This window comes from Myotis myotis, unplaced genomic scaffold (assembly GCF_014108235.1).
Source record: "Myotis myotis isolate mMyoMyo1 unplaced genomic scaffold, mMyoMyo1.p scaffold_m19_p_9, whole genome shotgun sequence".
Lineage (NCBI taxonomy): Eukaryota > Metazoa > Chordata > Mammalia > Chiroptera > Vespertilionidae > Myotis > Myotis myotis.
Window position 1 is genome coordinate 7,837,729 of NW_023416401.1, and position 18,615 is coordinate 7,856,343.

Genomic DNA, 18,615 nt, shown 5'->3' on the forward strand with positions numbered 1-18,615 from the left:
GCAAGCAAATCATTGCTTTAGAAAGCACATGAAACACCTCTCTCCCACAATCATATTATAAAGTGCCCTGAAATGGCTATTAGGTTCCATTTTGTTTTGAAGGTGAACAATCTCAAATCATAATCATAACAGCACTATGTACAAGAAGTATCAACCCTACTCCCTATCTTCTATTAAGTTTTATTTACCTTTCTGTGATGGTACCTTGCGGGCAAGGTCAGAATTGCCTAAGCAATTATCATCCATATAGAGAAGTAGAAGAATGGGAAAAGAGATAATATTTGAAATGTGTTAAGATAATTGACTGATAACTGAGTAACACTGGAAAGAATGAGGATGCATTTTGAACCAATATTGGCAGAAATAATTTTCCTAAAGGCATTCTTTTAGAAGAATACCTCCTACGCTACCTCACACACCTTCCCTGTATACCTGGTCAACCCCTTTCCCTGAAGTTTCTAGCTCAAGTGTTATTTGTTTTCATGAGGTCTTTTCAACCAGTGCAGCCAATACCTGTTTATCCCTCAAGAGAGCTGCTCCCATCTCTTTCACATCTGTACGTCCCCCTCCCCCCTCTTGGCACACTTGAGGTTCTTAATTATATTTAATAATGACTGCATCACCACTAAATGAAGAAAGGGTGAGGAGGAATGCTGCATTCCTAAAAGGACATTATGAAGCCACGGGCTTGGAAATGTTCCAGCAAATCCAATTAAGCAGCATAGCATAGAGATTCTTCATCAAAATAGATATGTGAATTGGATTATGGTAAGATTGCACGGACATGAAAAGCACGCAGGGAAATAAAAGTTTTGTGCCATCCCGGGAGCTGTGACACTACATTTTAGTTTCACGCAGATTGTGAGTCATTCGAGTGAGGGGAAGGAGCACATGAGTCAAGTGGAGAGCCCCATCCATCCTGGGTGTTTTATGGGACCTTCAGCACCTCTGCCCCATTTGTCTCCACTCCTTCTGGTAAGAGATACAGTCCCTGGGCTTGGGGAAATGATATGACCTCATTTCTTAGAATCCTTTGCCTTGAGTCACTGTCTCCCGTTGCCCCAGGGTCAGTTCCAGAGCATTGGTGGAGGCTCTGCTCGGATAACCTGCCCTGGGCATTCACTCACAAACCTCGTCTGGAGTCTCAGCTCCACAGTTACTTACAAACTTTAAAAGTTAAATAGAAAAGTAAGGTATCTGTATAGCATATCCTAACTGTCTTTTTATTCTTTAGAGAAAACAGATCACATCCTCGTGACTTTAGGACCAGCTATCTTGGCCTCCTTGCCATATGTCTACCACCAACTGGGCTCCAATCTCAGGATGTGGTTTCTTTCTGGTCCTTCTGCCCGAAGGGCTCTTGTCTGACCTAAACACAAGGCTGCCTCCCTCACTGCCTTAAGGTCAGTGCATATAGTTTACCTGTCAAAGAGATCTTCTCAACCCCTACGGTCAAACAGTTCCTAACCACTTTCTATTCCCTCTACCATGCTTTGTTTTTCTTTAGAGCATTTATCACTATCTCTATATGAACAAAATGTATAAATATTGAGAGTAGGGACCTTATTTGTTGTCTTACCCCCATACCTAAAATAATGCCTTTTATAAATAGGCCTTCAAGAAGAAATCCATGTTGAATAAGTAAATACATAAATTAAAGTTCGCTAACCTACTAGGGAAGGGTATTGAGCTTTGTGAATTACCACTGTGTACCTCCACAACTTCTCAATTTATATTGCCTACGACAAGTTAAAGAATAAGTCTATAAACTGTAAAAGCTATTTCCCAAGTAAAACAGAAAAATAAGGCATTTGTATAGCTTAAATAACATATTCTAGGATTCAAGTTATTTTCCCATAAAGTATAATATCACCTCTAGGGTTGTCCCAACTAGATTGGCCCAAGTTTGCCTACTTCTAATACATTGTCTTTGTTTGTTTCTGCCAGAGTGATCTCATCAAAATGCACATATAATTAAGTCACTATTTTAAAAAGCCCATTAATGACTTGCTTAGGAGAAAGCATATTATTGCTTTAATGACATTCCTAGGACAGAGTTCAAGCTCCTTAATTTACTCTTGTCAGATTTAGAACTTATCTCACAAACCTCATCATATGTCATCTCTGTGTTTTAGTCTCGATGGCTTTTTTCCCCCAGGCCCTCAACAGTTCCACTGTCTGTCTTAACTTCATACCTGCATTTACCTTGCCCTCTCTTCTTCCTCCCTCAATTTCTAATGCATGCTTTGACGCAGCTAATTCCTGTTCATTCTTCAAGTCGCAGTTTAAATGCAAATCTTGATTATGTTTGTCTATTTGCTTATCAATCTACCTCTCTATCCATCCTATGTTAATATGATGGACAGGGCCAATATTCAACTGGGTTTGAACTAAAAAATGTCAATTTCCTATTACTTCACCGCGAATGTTTGTCTTTCTTTGTTATACTCTAAGATCCACAAGCAAAAGATCATGTCTTCCTTATTAATTATTATATCCTCAGTGCCTACAGCTTAGTACATTTTCTTTCAATATTCTTTGAATGAATGTGCTGTCCTGTGTCAGTGGTTACTATTATTGTGGAAACAGCATTTGTTTATTATTTTAGAGCTGTCATAATTACTTTGTATAATCTATTCAGTGACTATATTAAAATCACAAATGAGGGTAGATTATTTAGAAAGAGAAAAAAGGAAAGGTCAAAGAGGAGAACAATGAGAAGGAAGAGTTTGCGAAAGAGGAAGGTATGACAGACTTGAGAAAGGGTGATGGAAGAAGAACCAGAACAAGAATAAAAATGAGAAGGGAAGGAGGAAGAGAGAAAGAGGACAGAAAAGGGAAGGAATATAGAACTAATAGGCCTCATAGTAATTTAACTGTCAGTTACTTAGACAGTTGTCTTATGTCATCATATTTTCAATACATATGTATTTCTTATTTTAATCCTTGTCTGATGATATGTTTTTATTGATTTTAGAGAGAGAGGAATTAAGAGAGAGAAACATGAATGTGAGAGGGAAACATCCATATGTGCCCCACTGGGAATTGAACCCTCAACTTTTTGGTGTAAGGGATGATGTTCCAACCAACTGAGCCAGTAGGCCAGAGCCACATGTATTCATTCATTACCATTTTTTCATGGTCCCAGTTTTGATCATCTAGCTTTAAGTTAACAGATCACAATTTCTTTTTTCAAGTACCACTCATTTGCATGAATTTCTACCTCTTTCACTTGTAAGTTGTAATCTCTATAGTATATTCCTGTTTTATTATTTAGATGTTTTTTTCTGTTGTTTTCATTTCTTTCTCTTGATTTTTATTTTCTTATTTAGCTATATGATATTTTTATTTCATAAAACATTTCTCATCTTGCAATTTTGAAAAATTTGCTGATACTTAGTTGTGATTTTTATATGAATCACAATAACTATCAAATCAAGAAAGTAAAGTAGATTGTCCTTTATATAAGAATTAAGTGTCAAATATTAAGAACCATAACATAAACAAATAAAAAATATAAATTGCTGTTTTGCATAAGCATCATAAAACAGCAAAAAAACTATGCAAATTAATTATATTTCATATTATGAGGACTATAATTAACGCATGATTAATTTATATTTACATGGCATTGTTGAAGACTGTACTCAGTAAGGTTTTTTGGTTTTGTATCTAAAGATATAGAAAAAATAAAATATCCCCCATGATGGAGTTCATTAACTTTTTTAAAGAGAGCCTTTGAAGCTGAAGTAGCAAGGAAGATAGAAGTCAGAGTGATAATGATTGAGGAAAGGTCTTACCATCTAGATCATTCTCTGGGGTCTCCGCTGTGTGCCAGTTGGAAGCTGGTCCCGTGCCATTGACTGTCATGGCTGACACTTGAAAACTGTACTGACTTCCTTTCTCCAGTCCTAGCAAAGAGTTTTTCACAAAGAAAAAAAAAATACTGAGTAACTATTTCTAGCTGAGTTTCAAAACTTTAAGTTAAATTTTAACAACTGTAGACATGCTTTATGTTGTTTGTGATGGTTGAGGTAATTATTGTTATTTTGGCCAAAAGATCAGACATATTATAGCAAGAACTCAAATTATTTTTCATATATTCTTATTTATTTTGGTCCAGTTTATAAAAATGTATTCCTGAAAATAGCCTCAGGGTAGATGCAGAATATAAAATATGAACAATGAAGAAATAATCAGAGATAGCAAGGATCATTTTTCCTCACAGTCCGGAAGAGGCCTGCCTATAAATCAAAAACCATCAATCTAAAAATTTATGTCCTCATCATCCATCCAAGGTCAGTGATTATGTTTTATTTGGGCAAAGCAAAAAGAATCCAAAGCTACTGCACTTCAGCAAAAAATATTAGGGTTTTCGTCTCCCAAAACTGTCACAAGGCATACTTTGTTTTGCATTGCTTCCACAATAGAGCATGACACAAGTCTATCTCTATGATAATTAGTACAAATAATATTGTATACTGCAGGCTAATTTTAGAGTACAGGTAGATGAGAGAGCCCGTGGATCATTAGTGTGATATGTGTTAATTTTGTATGTAAATAATTTTCCTTTTAGCTGAATCGCTAGTAGCTCATTAACACAACAAATTACTGTAAAACAGATGACACCTGTCAAAGGAACACGTGACTTTTTTGAGATGTTGAGGACTCAGTTGAAATTGACAAGTCCTTAAATCTCAAGGTGTTGAACAACCATGGTAAAGATAAAGATATAATCCCTCTTTGCTTTTTTTCATTAATCACACATGGCACACACATTTGGTGCCAAGGTAAATTCATAAAGAAAGTACACTACTAAGGAAATGAGGCTTATGTAATGTAGAACATTATGCATTTGCAGATTTTTGCATAGGAGAATGAACACATGTTGGTATTAAGGGGAAGTATAACTTACTACTCAGAGGAGATAGTGTTTTAAGTGATGGATAGGATGGACTTCTTAATGTCAAGAGACAATTGCCATCAATAAATAGTACCATTAGAGAAGACAACTTGATTAACTCGCCCACACAAAGGTATCTATAACACAAAATGTCCTGTTAAGGACTTCTGATTTTATAAAATAGACTGAAGCTCCATGAAGACATGGCCCAAAAATGGTGTTGGTACTGTGGTTTTTGTTATTATTGGTATTTTAACTGTATATCTACAGAACCCAGCCTGACACATGAAGGGCACACACGTAAAACAACTATTGAAAGATTCACTAACACACGAAGAAACTATAATGATAAAATATAATGATAATACCCAGCATCATCAGGAAGGTGGCAAACACATACTTTTGAACATAAGATCTTTGTCATGCCTCATGGTGGCTCACTGCTCACCATGTTTTGTCCTTTGGTTATCTGCTATTTGTTAATATCTGAAACCTTCTTAATGAGCTTTAAGTGCACAATACAGTATTGTTGACTGTAGGCACTATGGTGTAACACAGACCTCTACAACTTACACAACTTGCATAATTGTCACTTTATACCCACTGAACAACTTCTCATATACTTCTCATGTCTCTCCCTTGTCCCTGGCATTCTATACTCTGCTTCTATGAGTTTGACACTTTATATACCTCATGTAAGTAGAATCATGTAGTATTTGTCCTTCTGTGACTGACTGATTTCACTTAGCATGTTTTCCATGTTGTTGCAAATGGCAGGATTTCCTTGTTTTTAAAGGCTGAAGACTATTCCATTGTATGTAGATACCACACTAAAAGACTCCTTTGTCAGTGGACATTTGGGTTATTTCTTTATCTCGGCTATTGTGAATAATGCTGCAGTGAGCCTGGACGTGCAGTATCCTTTCCAGATACGGATTTCAATTCCTTTGATGTATTCCCAGATGTGGGATTGCTGGGTCATCGGCAGTTCGAGTTTTATTTTTTTTTATTTTTTATTTTTTTAAAATACTTTTTATTGATTTCTTAAAGAGAGGAAGGGAGAGGGATAGAGAGTTAGAAACATCGATGAGAGAGAAACATCAATCAGCTGCCTCCTGCACACCCCCCATCGGGGATGTGCCCGCAACCAAGGTACATGCTCTTGACTGGAATCAAACCCAGGACCTTTCAGTTTGCAGGCCGACGCTCTATCCACTGAGCCAAACCGGTTAGGGCAGTTCAATTTTTAATCGGCAGTTCTATTTTTAATATTTTGAGGAACCTCTCTACTGTTTTCAGCATAGTTTTTGCTTTCAAAGTTAATGTTGGTATTAGTGCGTAAATGTTTGAAATATTTTAATATTAATAATCCTCTACAGTTTCATATAACAGCCAGTCATCTAGGGAGCTAAAGACAACAACATTGTATAGCACAGGCTGCATGTAACCAGGAGTCAGGACACCTGTCATTTAGTTGGGCTCATCAGTTTAACTAGTAAACAAATGTTAGCAATGTCAGGCTGTGGGCCTCTGCTACCTTTTCTGTAAAACAAGGAGAATGGGTGAGATAAATGGTATAGTTCCTGCTTTGGTTAGTTCAGGCTCCAATCTGTGTGTGTGTGTGTGTGTGTGTGTGTGTGTGTGTGTGTGTCTGCGCGCGCGCACGTGCACATGTGTTACTCAGCTGCTTCTAACTATAATTTAATTCTAAAAAAAATGTATGGTGTAGGTAGCAATTCTTTTCTTAGCTGTAACAAAATTTCACTGTCGAAAGCTGATTGCCTTCTGCCTATTTCTATCTCCAACAATACTAAGCCCCTTCAAGCTTTGTAATTCTTTTGTTCTATTTCTCATTTCTTACAGCTTATGGCAAGAGACGGTATATTATTCAAACAATATGATACCCCTTTGTTTTCCTAATGTTAACCTTGTTATAAAATGTCTATGCTATTGTTTTAGTTTTTCAGTCCTTGAAGTATCAATGTGTGTTTATCATTGTTTATTCTATCTCAGCCATGAAACACAAGAAAACTCCTGAACTCAATCCCAAACAAGCTTTTCTGAAGAGCTCTCAAAAATTAAAAACAGCATTTTAAAATATAGTTGACAGGGCTTTCCACAATAAACTCATCATTGTGGTTTAAAATCCTTGTTATAACTCGGAATTACTTTGTTATTGCAGATGTCTCATTCTTCTAGAAAAACACACAATAACAACACACACTTGTATAACACACAGAGGTTTGTACAAAAAAGTGTTTGCGTGCCTATACCTGAATATTTATTTATATCATCAAATGAAACATCTGGCATTTCCAATTTTCTAACGGCCAAATCAATAGATCCACGTGTCTTACAGGTATTGAAAATATGGGGTCAAATCCTGTACATTTTAAAGTGTTGTAGATCACCATAGAAAAATCAATTACTCTGCTTACTAGAAAGTGCGTAAGTTATTAACTATATCCTGGGGACAAGTGAAAACCACAGACAATCTACCAGTGTAAGTTCCGTGCTGACTTCTCCACGCTTTGCAGCATTGCAGATATTTCCACAACATCTAGAAATGCAGCAGGCACAAGGGAAGCCAATCCACATAGCAGAGGAAGAGAAGGCAAATGGTTTGTAAAACTTGTTTTTAATGTTTTCAGGGCACAGGGCTATTTTCTGGCTCTTTTTTTATTTCTTTGCTTCAAATTAAAACTGGCACTTGTGCGGCTTTTTTGCAATAAACATCAGTTACAGTTTTAAATATAACTGCTCAGGTGATGTTTGCATTTTATAAGTATCGAAAGGAAGAAAGAACAGTATGAATGAAGGCTTCAAATTTGGAGTCGAGATTCCTACAAAGCTATGCAAATGAAAGCAAGCATTTGTGAGCTAGTCCAGTAACAAGTTGAGCTACTTCTTTGCCGTAAGCTGGAATGATATTAAACCAGAGTGGTGATGGGTTATGTCATGTTGATGTGAAGCGCTGATTGTCACACATATTTTAGATGAATAAAACATGTGGGACTAAATTATTTATTTTTGAATAAACAACGTTTATGAGAGGATGCAATTCACAATAATTGTCCTTGAGAGAAAAATGATAGGAGGTGTCTCTGGTGAGTTGAATAGTGTCCCCCTGAACATGAGAATGTGACCTTCCTTGAAAATAGGACCCCTGCAGAGATAATAAGTTCAAGATTTCAAGGTGAGTCTCTCTGCCCCTCTCCCTTTCTCTCTTAAAAATTAAAAAGCCCTGGCTGGCGGGCTCAGTTGGTTGAGTGTCATCCCAGACATCTAAAGGTCACTGGTTCAATTCCCGGTCAGGGCACAGACCCAGGTAGCAGGTTTGATCCCAGTCGGGGGTATACAGGAGGCAACTGGTAAATGTATCTCTCTCCCTCTTCCTTCCCCTCTCTCTAAAAATCAATACAAACAGATTTAAAATATTTCAAGATGAAATCATCGTGGATTTATGGTGGGATATAGACCATGACGGGTGTCCTTATGAGAAGAGGAGAGGCCATGGAGACACACAGAGGAAGGTCTGCAGAAATGGAGGCAAATCTTTGAGCAATGCACCTATAAGCCAAAGAATGTCAAGGATTGCCAGCAACCCCTGGAGGTTAGGAGAGAAACGTGGGATGAATGCTCTCTCATCACCTGCAAAAGGAACCAATCCTGCTGATGCATTGATTTTTAACTTCTCACTTCCTGAACCGAAAGGAAAAAAAATCTGTTTTAAGCTACGACGTTTGTGGTAATTTATTATGTCAGCCTTGGGACTAATATAGGGTCTTTGGTAGTGAAAAGGCTTATGCTTGCTGTTCTCTGTATAATCATTTTTAAAAAATGATTAGCTATGGTAAATTGTGCTGCTATGAACATAGGGGTGCATATATCCTTTTTGATTGATGTTTCTGGTTTCTTGGGATATATTTCTACAAGTGGGATCACTGGGTCAAATGGGAGATCCATTTTTAGTTTTTTGAGGAAACTCCATACTGTTCTCCACAGTGGCTGCACCAGTCTGCATTCCCACCAGCGGTACACGAGGGTTCCTTTTTCTCCACATCCTCGCCAGCACTTGTCATTTGTTGCTTTGTTGATGACAGCCATTCTGACAGGTGTGAGGTGGTATTGCATCATTGTTTTGATTTGCATCTCTTGATAATTAGTGACTGTGAGCTTGTTTTTATAACTCTTGGCCTTTCTTATGTCCTCTTTCAAAAAGTATCTATTTAGTTCCGTTTCCCATTTTTTTATTGGGTCTATCTTTCTTTTGTTAAGTTGTATGAATTCCCTGTAAATGTTGGAGATTAAACTCTTATTGGTGATAACATTGGCAAATATGTTCTCCCATGCAGTGGGCTTTCTTGTTGTTTTGTTGATTGTTTCTTTTGCTGTACAGAAGCTTTTTATTTTGATGTAGTCCCATTTGTTTATTTTCTCTTTAGTTTCCATTGCCCTAGGAACTGTATTGGTGAAGATATAGCTTCGGCATATGTCTGAGATTTTGCTGCCTGTGGATTCCTCTAATATTTTTATGGTTTCCCGTCTTATGTTTAAGCCCTAAGTGCCCATCAGCAGATGAGTGGATTAAAAAACAGTGGTACATCTACACGATGGAATACTACGCTGTGGTAAAAAAAGAAGGAATTCTTACCATTTGCAACAGCCTGGATGGAACTGGAGAGCATTATGCTAAGCGAAATAAGCCAGTCAGAGAAAGATAAATATCACATGATCTCACTCATTTGTGGAATATAATGAACAACATAAACTGATGAACAAAAACAGATCCAGAGACAGAGAAGCATAGATCAGACCGTCAAACCTCAGAGGGAAGGTAGGGGTGGGTGGGGGTAAGGGGGAGAGATCAACCAAAGGACTTGTATGCATGCATATAAGCCTAACCAATGGACACAGGCACCAGGGGGGTGAGGGCATGAGTGAGGGGGGGCATGGGGGATAAGGGCACATATGTAATACCTTAATCAATAAAGAAAAAATAAAGGAAGAATAACAAGTGAAAGAAATGATTACACCTTCTGTAGAAAGAAAATCCTTTCTGTTTGTCTATCTAGGGAGTCTGAATCTTGATTTGATGTTACTGAGTTTAATGTGACACTTTCCATTTGCAAAAAACACTGCACAAATACTAAAAACGTCACAGCAGCAAGTTCTTTTGGCCATGTGGCTACTGTTCCACACTTATTTTCTGGGCCAACTCACTTCTTAGCTGTCTAGTGGGAGTACACTTGGCTATAGTGGGAGGAAATCTTCAATTTTTGTAACCAAAAGTTGCAATATGACACTAGAGTCTTGACCTTTTGTTTTACACTTTACATATGCAATTAAAAATACATATTTTATTGTTATAAAAGTTAGAAGCAATCACTATTAATATTTGATATCTATTATTCTAAATATTTTCCAATGATTTCATTTTTTTGGTTTATAAATATGGGCTTATATTAATACTGATTGAAAACTAAGTTAGTGATATGTTTTAAATATTTAATATATAATTTAGTATTTTTATATTACTTCATTTTCAATAGATGTACAATACTCCATGATATGATTATGTCCAAAATTTCTAGTTAGCTGTCTATAATTGGATGTTTAGGATCTTTTTTATGATTTGTTATTAAAGTAACAGTGCAAATAGTTAATCATTCTTAGAGTAAAAAACTTTGCCAAAAATATGATTGTTGAATTGGAACAAACTGCTAGAAGTTGGAAACCTAAAATGTATTCTTAAACACACACACACACACACACGTACATACGTATATACATCTGTATATAACATATGCACATTGCTTCCAGAAATATTCTAGAAATTTTATGTCCCACAAGCAGTATATGAAAGCTCGTATTTCTCTTATATGCTTTCCAGAAAAGGGTATCATCATTCATTTTTACCTTTATAACTTTAATCAAAGGAAAATGCTAACTCGTTTTTGTTGTAATTTATATTTCTCTACCAATAAGATTGAACATTTCATCATGCTTATTCGGCATTTATAGTTCTGTAAATTGAATATCCAACCCTTAGTTTTTCTATTGGAATGCTCATAATTAAATTAATTATTTTATAAAAAGAAGTTTATTTTTTGTATTTAATCTCTCATTTGAGGAAAAAAAGGCATTGATTAAGAAAAGTTTCAGGGCTTTAAGTGCCCATATCTATTAAAATATAAGGCTTCCATTAAATTATCCTTAGAGTATTTCTTCTGGACAAACATAAATCTTAGGAATTATACTAAAAATTTTCAGTAAGAATTTACAATTTTGTGATTTCTTCCAAAGGATACTACATGTTCTATTAAACATAATAAAGAACACATCTACCTCACTTCAACTTCAAGTATTTTTACCTACTTCTGGTCATTTCATCAGAGAAAAAGGCAGAGGACCTTGGCTTTTCCTAAGCTTTTTAAATGTACAGTAGAGTACCATGACTTCCACTTAGAGTTAACAATACCTCCCTGAGAGATTTTGTCCAGATATAAAACAAATAATACACTTTTTGGCAATCTACCTTGGAAGCGCTCTCATTATTATGCTAAAATGTTATAGGCATAAAAGCCAAACAACCTGAGGGGGAAAAACAGATTTCTATCAATTTTAAGACTGTAGGCTGAATACGATCTTAAAATGCGCGCGCGCGCGCGCGCGTGTGTGTGTGTGTGTGTGTGTGTGTGTGTGTGTGTGTGTGTATGCATGCTCATGTGGGATGTGCACCTGTACTATGATTGCAAGGGGAAATTTACCAATTACTTACCACAGAAAAGGGAATAAATAAAGGGTTACTTTCTTTCTTCTCCTCTGCAGTAACAGTTTACTTCTGCATTAGCTGTAAGTTATGGGTTTTAGTGTATATTTTGTCCTAGGCACAGTTTCTGTCCCATCTCAGATTGGCTCAACTTCACTCACCAATCCTTGCCATGAGCCACCGTGATTTGCTTTGCTTCTCAAGCTAGTAGGCAAAATTTATGCTCTCAGTGTTATCAGGGCCTGAGTATTGCTGCTACACCAGACCCATCTACCCTCACATAAGTGCTGACTGACAAGGAGAATTCCATGTTTGCACACGCCCTGGAGCTCTGGCATCCCAGGGAGCTGTGTGTAGGTCCAAAATCCAATCTGTCAGTGGATTTTGACTAATGATCAGAAAGAGAGAAACTGCTCACACTTCCCATCCAGCCATTGACTGTAAGACTCACAGTCTCTCAAGAGACACCATATGAGGCCAAGCAAGCTCTGTATTTGTCCTAAACGTGTGGCCAGCTCAATGACATGCCTCCATGATCTGATTTCCCTTCTGCCCTGGCTCCCTTCCCTTGTCCCCTCACTCTTGTTTTCCTGGGCTTGCCCCCCCCCCCCCCTCCAAAGGCCTTAGTTTTGAAAGCCTGCCTCAGCCTCTGTGTTCTAGGAAAGAAACTAGACTGGCATTGTATGACAATAGCTAAAGTAAACATATAATTATTAATTTTATTAAAAATAATCCTCTACTACCTGAAAACTGGGTCCAGTTTTCATAGAGAAGTTTGACCTATGAAGAGTTCTACCAATACTGCAATAAAAGTGAATTTACCTTGATATCTATGAAATGTAGAACAATCTATCTGTTTATTCCCCAAGCTAACCCTTCTTTCCATTTTCCAACACCATTACCACCCAGGAGATTGGGGAAGTGAGACCAAAGTGGCTTAAATTTGGAACCATTTAGTTATTAGCTAAAAGTTTAGAAGTTGCTATATTTAGGTGCTATGTTAAATCAGCAATGCTGAGAAACTAAAATAGATTTAAAAAAATATATGATACACTTATTAAGATGATGATCCAGAAATAAAATATATAGGGAAAGCATTATAGAAAATACCAAGTTCAAAATATAGAGGTTATTCTTGTTCAGACCAACAAATGTCACCTGCCAGGAAAAAAAATGTTCCCTTGAAGTGAGAATGTATTCTATTCCCAAAGCATTTAATTCATCAAAAACTTGTAAGACTACGTCGTGTGAACACTGACCTGTGAACAGGTACCAGAGGTTGTTTGGCTCCAATGTTTCCATCTCGCCCCTGCGGGTCGTCTTCCTGTGTCGAATTTTATAGCCGGTAATAAATCCATTTTGTGTTCCGGATGGAGGAGGCAGCCAGCTCACTTTGATACTCTGAAAAATAACAGATGCAAATTCAAACAGAGACAGGATGGACGACAGAACAGGGTCAAGGAAATGACCCGAACCTACCAGTAAGTATAAAGCTGAGAGGCAAGGAGTGCTGGGGGTTGCCCCTTAGAACCAGATTCAGTGCATTCGTACAATTTGGCAGTATTCCTATTTGTTTAATTTTGACAAAAATGCACTTCATTTGATTGACTACGTTCTTTGGGAGATAAACTAATGAATAAAAAATAATGATATATTGTCTGTGGCTCCCAAAGAACTCATAGCTATAAATATATACAGAATCGTCCATCCCTTATTACCCCCGCCACATTCTTGTGTGTGGACATGTTCTTTGCTCTCATGTGTTTAAGAAAACCAGATTTGATGAAGAAGTATACCTTCTATTTTTATTTTTCAGTGCTCCAAGGTAGTAATAGCAGATATTATCATTATTTAACAATTTTACAAAAAATGAAATTGAGGTACAGAGTGAAATGAATGGGGCCAGAGTCACCTTGTACCGTCATTGGAAGATTACCCAACTGTTGATTCTAACATATGTTTATCCATTCATACTAAAATAAATAATCATAGGGTGTCTACTTGCCAATTCTAATCATCTAAATTCTCCTATAAAATATTCTTGAAAGAAATAAAACTGAATTGATATTAGATTTTAAGCTATTCAATAGGCCTTCCCATAAGTAGCCCTTGGAAAATCAATAAGCATCATTTTCCAAAGATTACAAGCTTATTTTTTCGAAAAGTCAAAATGAATTTCAAATAGGAAATGAAAATACATGTGAAGAGATTAAACCTTAGATCCAGAGGTAAAACTTTATGATTACTAGTTAATGCTTTGCTATGGTGTTGCTGAGTTACCTCTCTTTTTCTCATAAATGTCCTTAATTTCAACGCATATATTGAAAAAGGGAGACTAATTATGCTTAGTATGTCTACCAAGTACTTGTAAATCACTTGATAAGCTTGAAGATCTTAATTATACTAATGATCACATGAGAAATAGTTTTTCACATAAATAATTTTTCTTTATCACATTTGGGGATTTCCAGTGATTGTATAAATTATGCACACATAGCTGATACCTCAATATCAATGCCTACAGCAACTAATTAATAGGATCAGTTATACGCTCTACATACCAAAGGGTAAAGTCTCTCAGTGTTTATTATTTATCTTTGGAAGTAATGATACTATTCATCCTCATATGTGGGTAGAAGCTAAATTTATTAACATCTTTTATGCTTTCTTACTGATTTCAAGCAAACACCAGTAGACTGCAAAACCTTTGATGCTCAAATTCTTTCTGTGCAAATTCTTCTGCACATGATATAGCTAGATGACCCAAGGAATGTTGCTTGGGGAAGTTAAATGAAAGTGTTCAGCTATTCTTTCCTATTGAATGGTCTAATGCATTTCTTTTCTGTATGAGATCTCTTCTGCTAGTGCTCAGTAGCTTACACTCATTGCCCTTCTCTCACCAAGCCACCTACAGCTGTCACTGCTATGGGGACATTCTTGTAACATGACCTAGTCTTCATGGGCCAGTCTGGTAATGATTTTTATTAAAAGTACTTAACACATGACCTTTGACTTTTGAAATATCAATTCTAGTAGCTGTGACTTGACTTTTGGTCCTTTCATTACTTGAGAGGGAGAAATTAATCCTTTTCACTGTTACAGTGAATCAAGGATTATTTTCATTTTTTTTTTCAGATTTGGAAAAACAGAAAAAAATGTAAAACTGAGTTTCTCCAAATTCCTCCATCCCCTCTTTGGTTAGTATAAAAAATGAATTCGCTTACAAATAGCATTGTGGAGAGCAGTCAGGTTTATTGATTTAAAAGGAAATGTGTCATTGGTCTTTATTCCTGTTTGAGATAGTTCCATCCAATTTGATGACACAGTGTTGTTAGGGGCAGAAAGAGAATATTGGTGACTAGCTATTATCCTATATATTAAAAGGATAATATGCAAATTGACCCTAAAGATGGAACAACTGGGAATGACTGGTTGCTATGATGCACACTGACCACCAGGGGGCAGATGCTCCACAGGAGCTGCCCCCTGGTGGTCAGTGTGCTTCCACAGGGGGAGCTCTGCTCAGCCACAAGCCAGGCTGATGGCTGCGAGCGCAGCGACAGTGGCAGGAGCCTCTCCCACCTACCTCCTTGGCAGCACTAAAGATGTCCTACTGATGGCTTAGGCTGGACATCTCCTGAGGGCTCCCAGGCTGCCAGAGGGATGTCTGACTGCCAGCTTAGGCCCGCTCCCCAGATGGATATTTCCTGAGGGGTCCTGGACTGTGAAAAGGTGCAGGCTGGGCCGAGAGACACCCTCTTCCCCCCAGCACATGAATATTCGTGCACCAGGCCTCTGGTTAAGAAATATTAACCATGCTCTATTAACTGTGATCGTTCTGTTCTGATTATAGAAAGCAAATTCTAACCTGGCTGAGAGTTATATGCCCTGGGACATGGGAGCTAACATCAGAATGCAGCCCATCCTCCTTTTCCAAGAGCTGCCCATCATTATGGAAAGAGTCACAACCACATGACTGAAACAATCTAGTCCCTGGAGGCACCCACCCTCTGCAACCCCCAGCCCCAGCCTGCATTGCTGGTTACCTGTAACCATTATACTATGCCTACTTTCCCATGCCTGTAACTCTTACTTTCCCACATAATCTTTGTCTATCTACCCAATATAAGCAGCTGGCTATGGGAAGGGGCAGAGCAGATTTTTGTGGCTGACTTCCTGCTTTCCCATCCTGCTAGCATTATTGGGATAAACGCTCATATAGGATTCAGCCCTGTCTTCGCTTAATTGGCTCAAGTGGTGACAGGCAGCCTGGACCTCTTGGTTATTTGGTTATAGTATTATCCTTTTCATGGACCACATTAATTTATTCCTTCACTCTAGGTGCATATGAGTAGTAAGAAAACAGAAAAAAACAACAACTGATAAACCCAACGCCCCATTTTTTTTTCAGGAACTACATTTCACAACCTTCTCTTTTTAATTCCACATATCCCATCGCACACTGACATTTTGCCTTACTCCCTCTAGAGCAGTGGTTCTCAACCTTCTGGCCCTTTAAATACAGTTCCTCATGTTGTAACCCAACCATAAAACTATTTTCGTTGCTACTTCATAACTGTAATGTTGCAACTGTTATGATTCGTAATGTAAATACCTGATATGCAGGATGGTCTTAGGCGACCCCTGTGAAAGGGTGGTTCGACGGCCAAAGGGGTTGCGACCCATAGTTTGAGAACCGCTGCTCTAGAGGGAACTACAGGGGAAGACAAACTCCTCTCAAAACATGTTCAGTTTCTTTGTAAAGAGCCTTTAAAAAATTTTTAAGTCGTTTTATCTGGAGAGCATTCCCCCAGAGGGAATTGGAGGGCATCATTCGAAAGAAATTCCTTATAGCAAAGAAGGATGCTGTGGCTGAAATATGGCAGGAACTGAAGGATCTTGAAACTAAATTGAAAATCAGTTTTCCACTCTTCTCCTTCTTTCTGTTCTGTACTTCCAATGACTTCTTGAATCTCAAGTAAAGTTGCTTGAAGAATGAAACATGCTTTCAACAAGGCCCTACTTTTATTAAAGAGTGCCCATCAGCACTTTGAAGAACTTTTTTTTTTACTATTATAAACCCCAGCTGTCTTTATTTACCTTCCCTCTGCCAGTGCCCTGGTTCAGGCCTTAATCATTGCTCAAAATATTGCCATACATAACTAATTGATCCGCCTGTCTCCAGTGTCTCACCCATAGCAGCTATTCTCCTTATCAGTAATGAACCACTTAAGCTCTCTAAGCCCCAAAGTTCTCATCTGCAATATGAGCTAACTAGAGGCCCAGTAGATGAAACTTGTGCACTGGGGGGAGAGGGGAAGGGGCTTCCCTCAGCCTGGCCTGCACCCTCTCGCAGTCTGGGACCCCTTGGGGGATGTCTGCCTGCCAACTTAGGCCCGCTCCTCATGGGGTTGGGGACTAAGCCAGCAGTTGGACATCCCTCTTGCAGTCCAAGACCCCTTGTTCCTTATTGCCCACCTGCTCCCTGATCCTTACTGCTTAGCTCACTGCTCCTTAGGGCTGCTGCAGAGGCGGGAGAGACTCCCACTACCGCTGCTGTGCTCGCCAGCCATGAGCCTGGGTTCTGGCTGAGCGTTGCTCCCCCTGTGAGAGTGCACTGACCACCAGGGGGCAACTCCTGCATTGAGCATCTGCCCCTGGTGGTCAGTACACATCATAGCGACCGGTCATTTTGCTGTACTGGTCAGTTAGGCTTTTATTATATAGACTAGGGGCCCAGTGCATGAATTCATGCACCTTGAAAGGAACTGTCGGCTGCGAGGCTGTTGTAGGCACAGAGGCGGGTCTCAGCCCATCCTCTGTGCCATTGCCTGGCCCCTCCCACCACGGCCCCCGGTCCTCTGTCTGCAGGCAGTCCTGCTTCCACCCCCATCACTCCCACACACTGACAGCACCGACCCCACTTGCACCCACTGATGGCGCAGAGCGATTGGGCCAACACCAGCAACAGGTGCAAGTGGTGGCTGCTGCTCCAATCATCCCTCAGGAGCAGGGTAAGATGGAGAAGCCCTCAGGGAAGATCAGGGCAGTTAGCTGCCGCTCACACCCACTGATGGCACCAAGTCACCAGGATTGGCGCCAGGCACCGGCAGCAGGTGCAAGCAGGGCTGGCGCTGGCAGTGGATGCGAGCGGTGGCTCCAGCCTTGGTCTGGTGCCCCTCCTCACCTGCTCCACCATCCCGCCGCAGCCAATGCCCACCATGTTCTGCACATGCCCCCTGATGCTCAGCGCATATCATAGCAACCAGTTGTTTGGTTGTTCAGTTGTGCCAGTTGCTCTGCCATTTGGTCAATTTGCATATTAGCCTTTTATCATATGGGATAACAGCTCTACATCAAAGGATTGTTGTGTGGATTAAAGAAGACAATGGGAGCACACTTGGAAATACCATCAGAGTGTTGATGCATAATATTTATGCAATGAATTGTAAAGACTTCAGGAAGAAAAAAAGGAAGGGAAATGAAAGAGGGTGAATGTGAGAGACCAAGGGATAAAGAGATGGGGAGGGGGTGAGTAAAAAAAGGCAAAAGTGAACAAGGGTAGAAAGAAGCAGGCAAGGCCATTGACAGTAACAACTCTCAGAATGTGGACATAATTATTTGTGTACTGACTGTGGTTTTCTTCTGTATATAAAAGGAACATTGAAAGAGAGATGCTACTCGACAACACGTTTAAAACACCCTTCCTCCCATAATTATGTATTGACCAATTTATTCTACAGAGCACTATTCACATTTCTAATTGTATCCAATAGAAAGTTCAGGCATGGGTGATAAAAAAATAAAAGAGCCAGGTGGCTCAGTTGGTTGGAGTGTTGTTCATTACACTGAAAAGCTGCAGATTCCATTCCTGGTCAGGGCACATACCTGGGTTTTGGGTTCAATCCCCGGTAATGGCTTGTACAGAAACGACCAATTA

At 38.8% G+C, this 18,615-nt stretch overlaps 1 protein-coding gene across 1 annotated transcript in view; it reads right to left on the minus strand.

Moving 5' to 3' along the window:
* Nucleotides 1-18,615, minus strand: part of DCC (DCC netrin 1 receptor) — a 588,022-nt gene that overhangs the window by 140,627 nt on the left and 428,780 nt on the right. Inside the window, exons 13-14 of the mRNA XM_036322656.1 lie at nucleotides 12,935-13,076; nucleotides 3,801-3,911 (exon numbers count right to left, since the gene is read on the minus strand). Coding sequence (XP_036178549.1) covers nucleotides 3,801-3,911; nucleotides 12,935-13,076 — 253 coding nt within the window. The remainder of the gene's footprint in view (nucleotides 1-3,800; nucleotides 3,912-12,934; nucleotides 13,077-18,615) is intronic.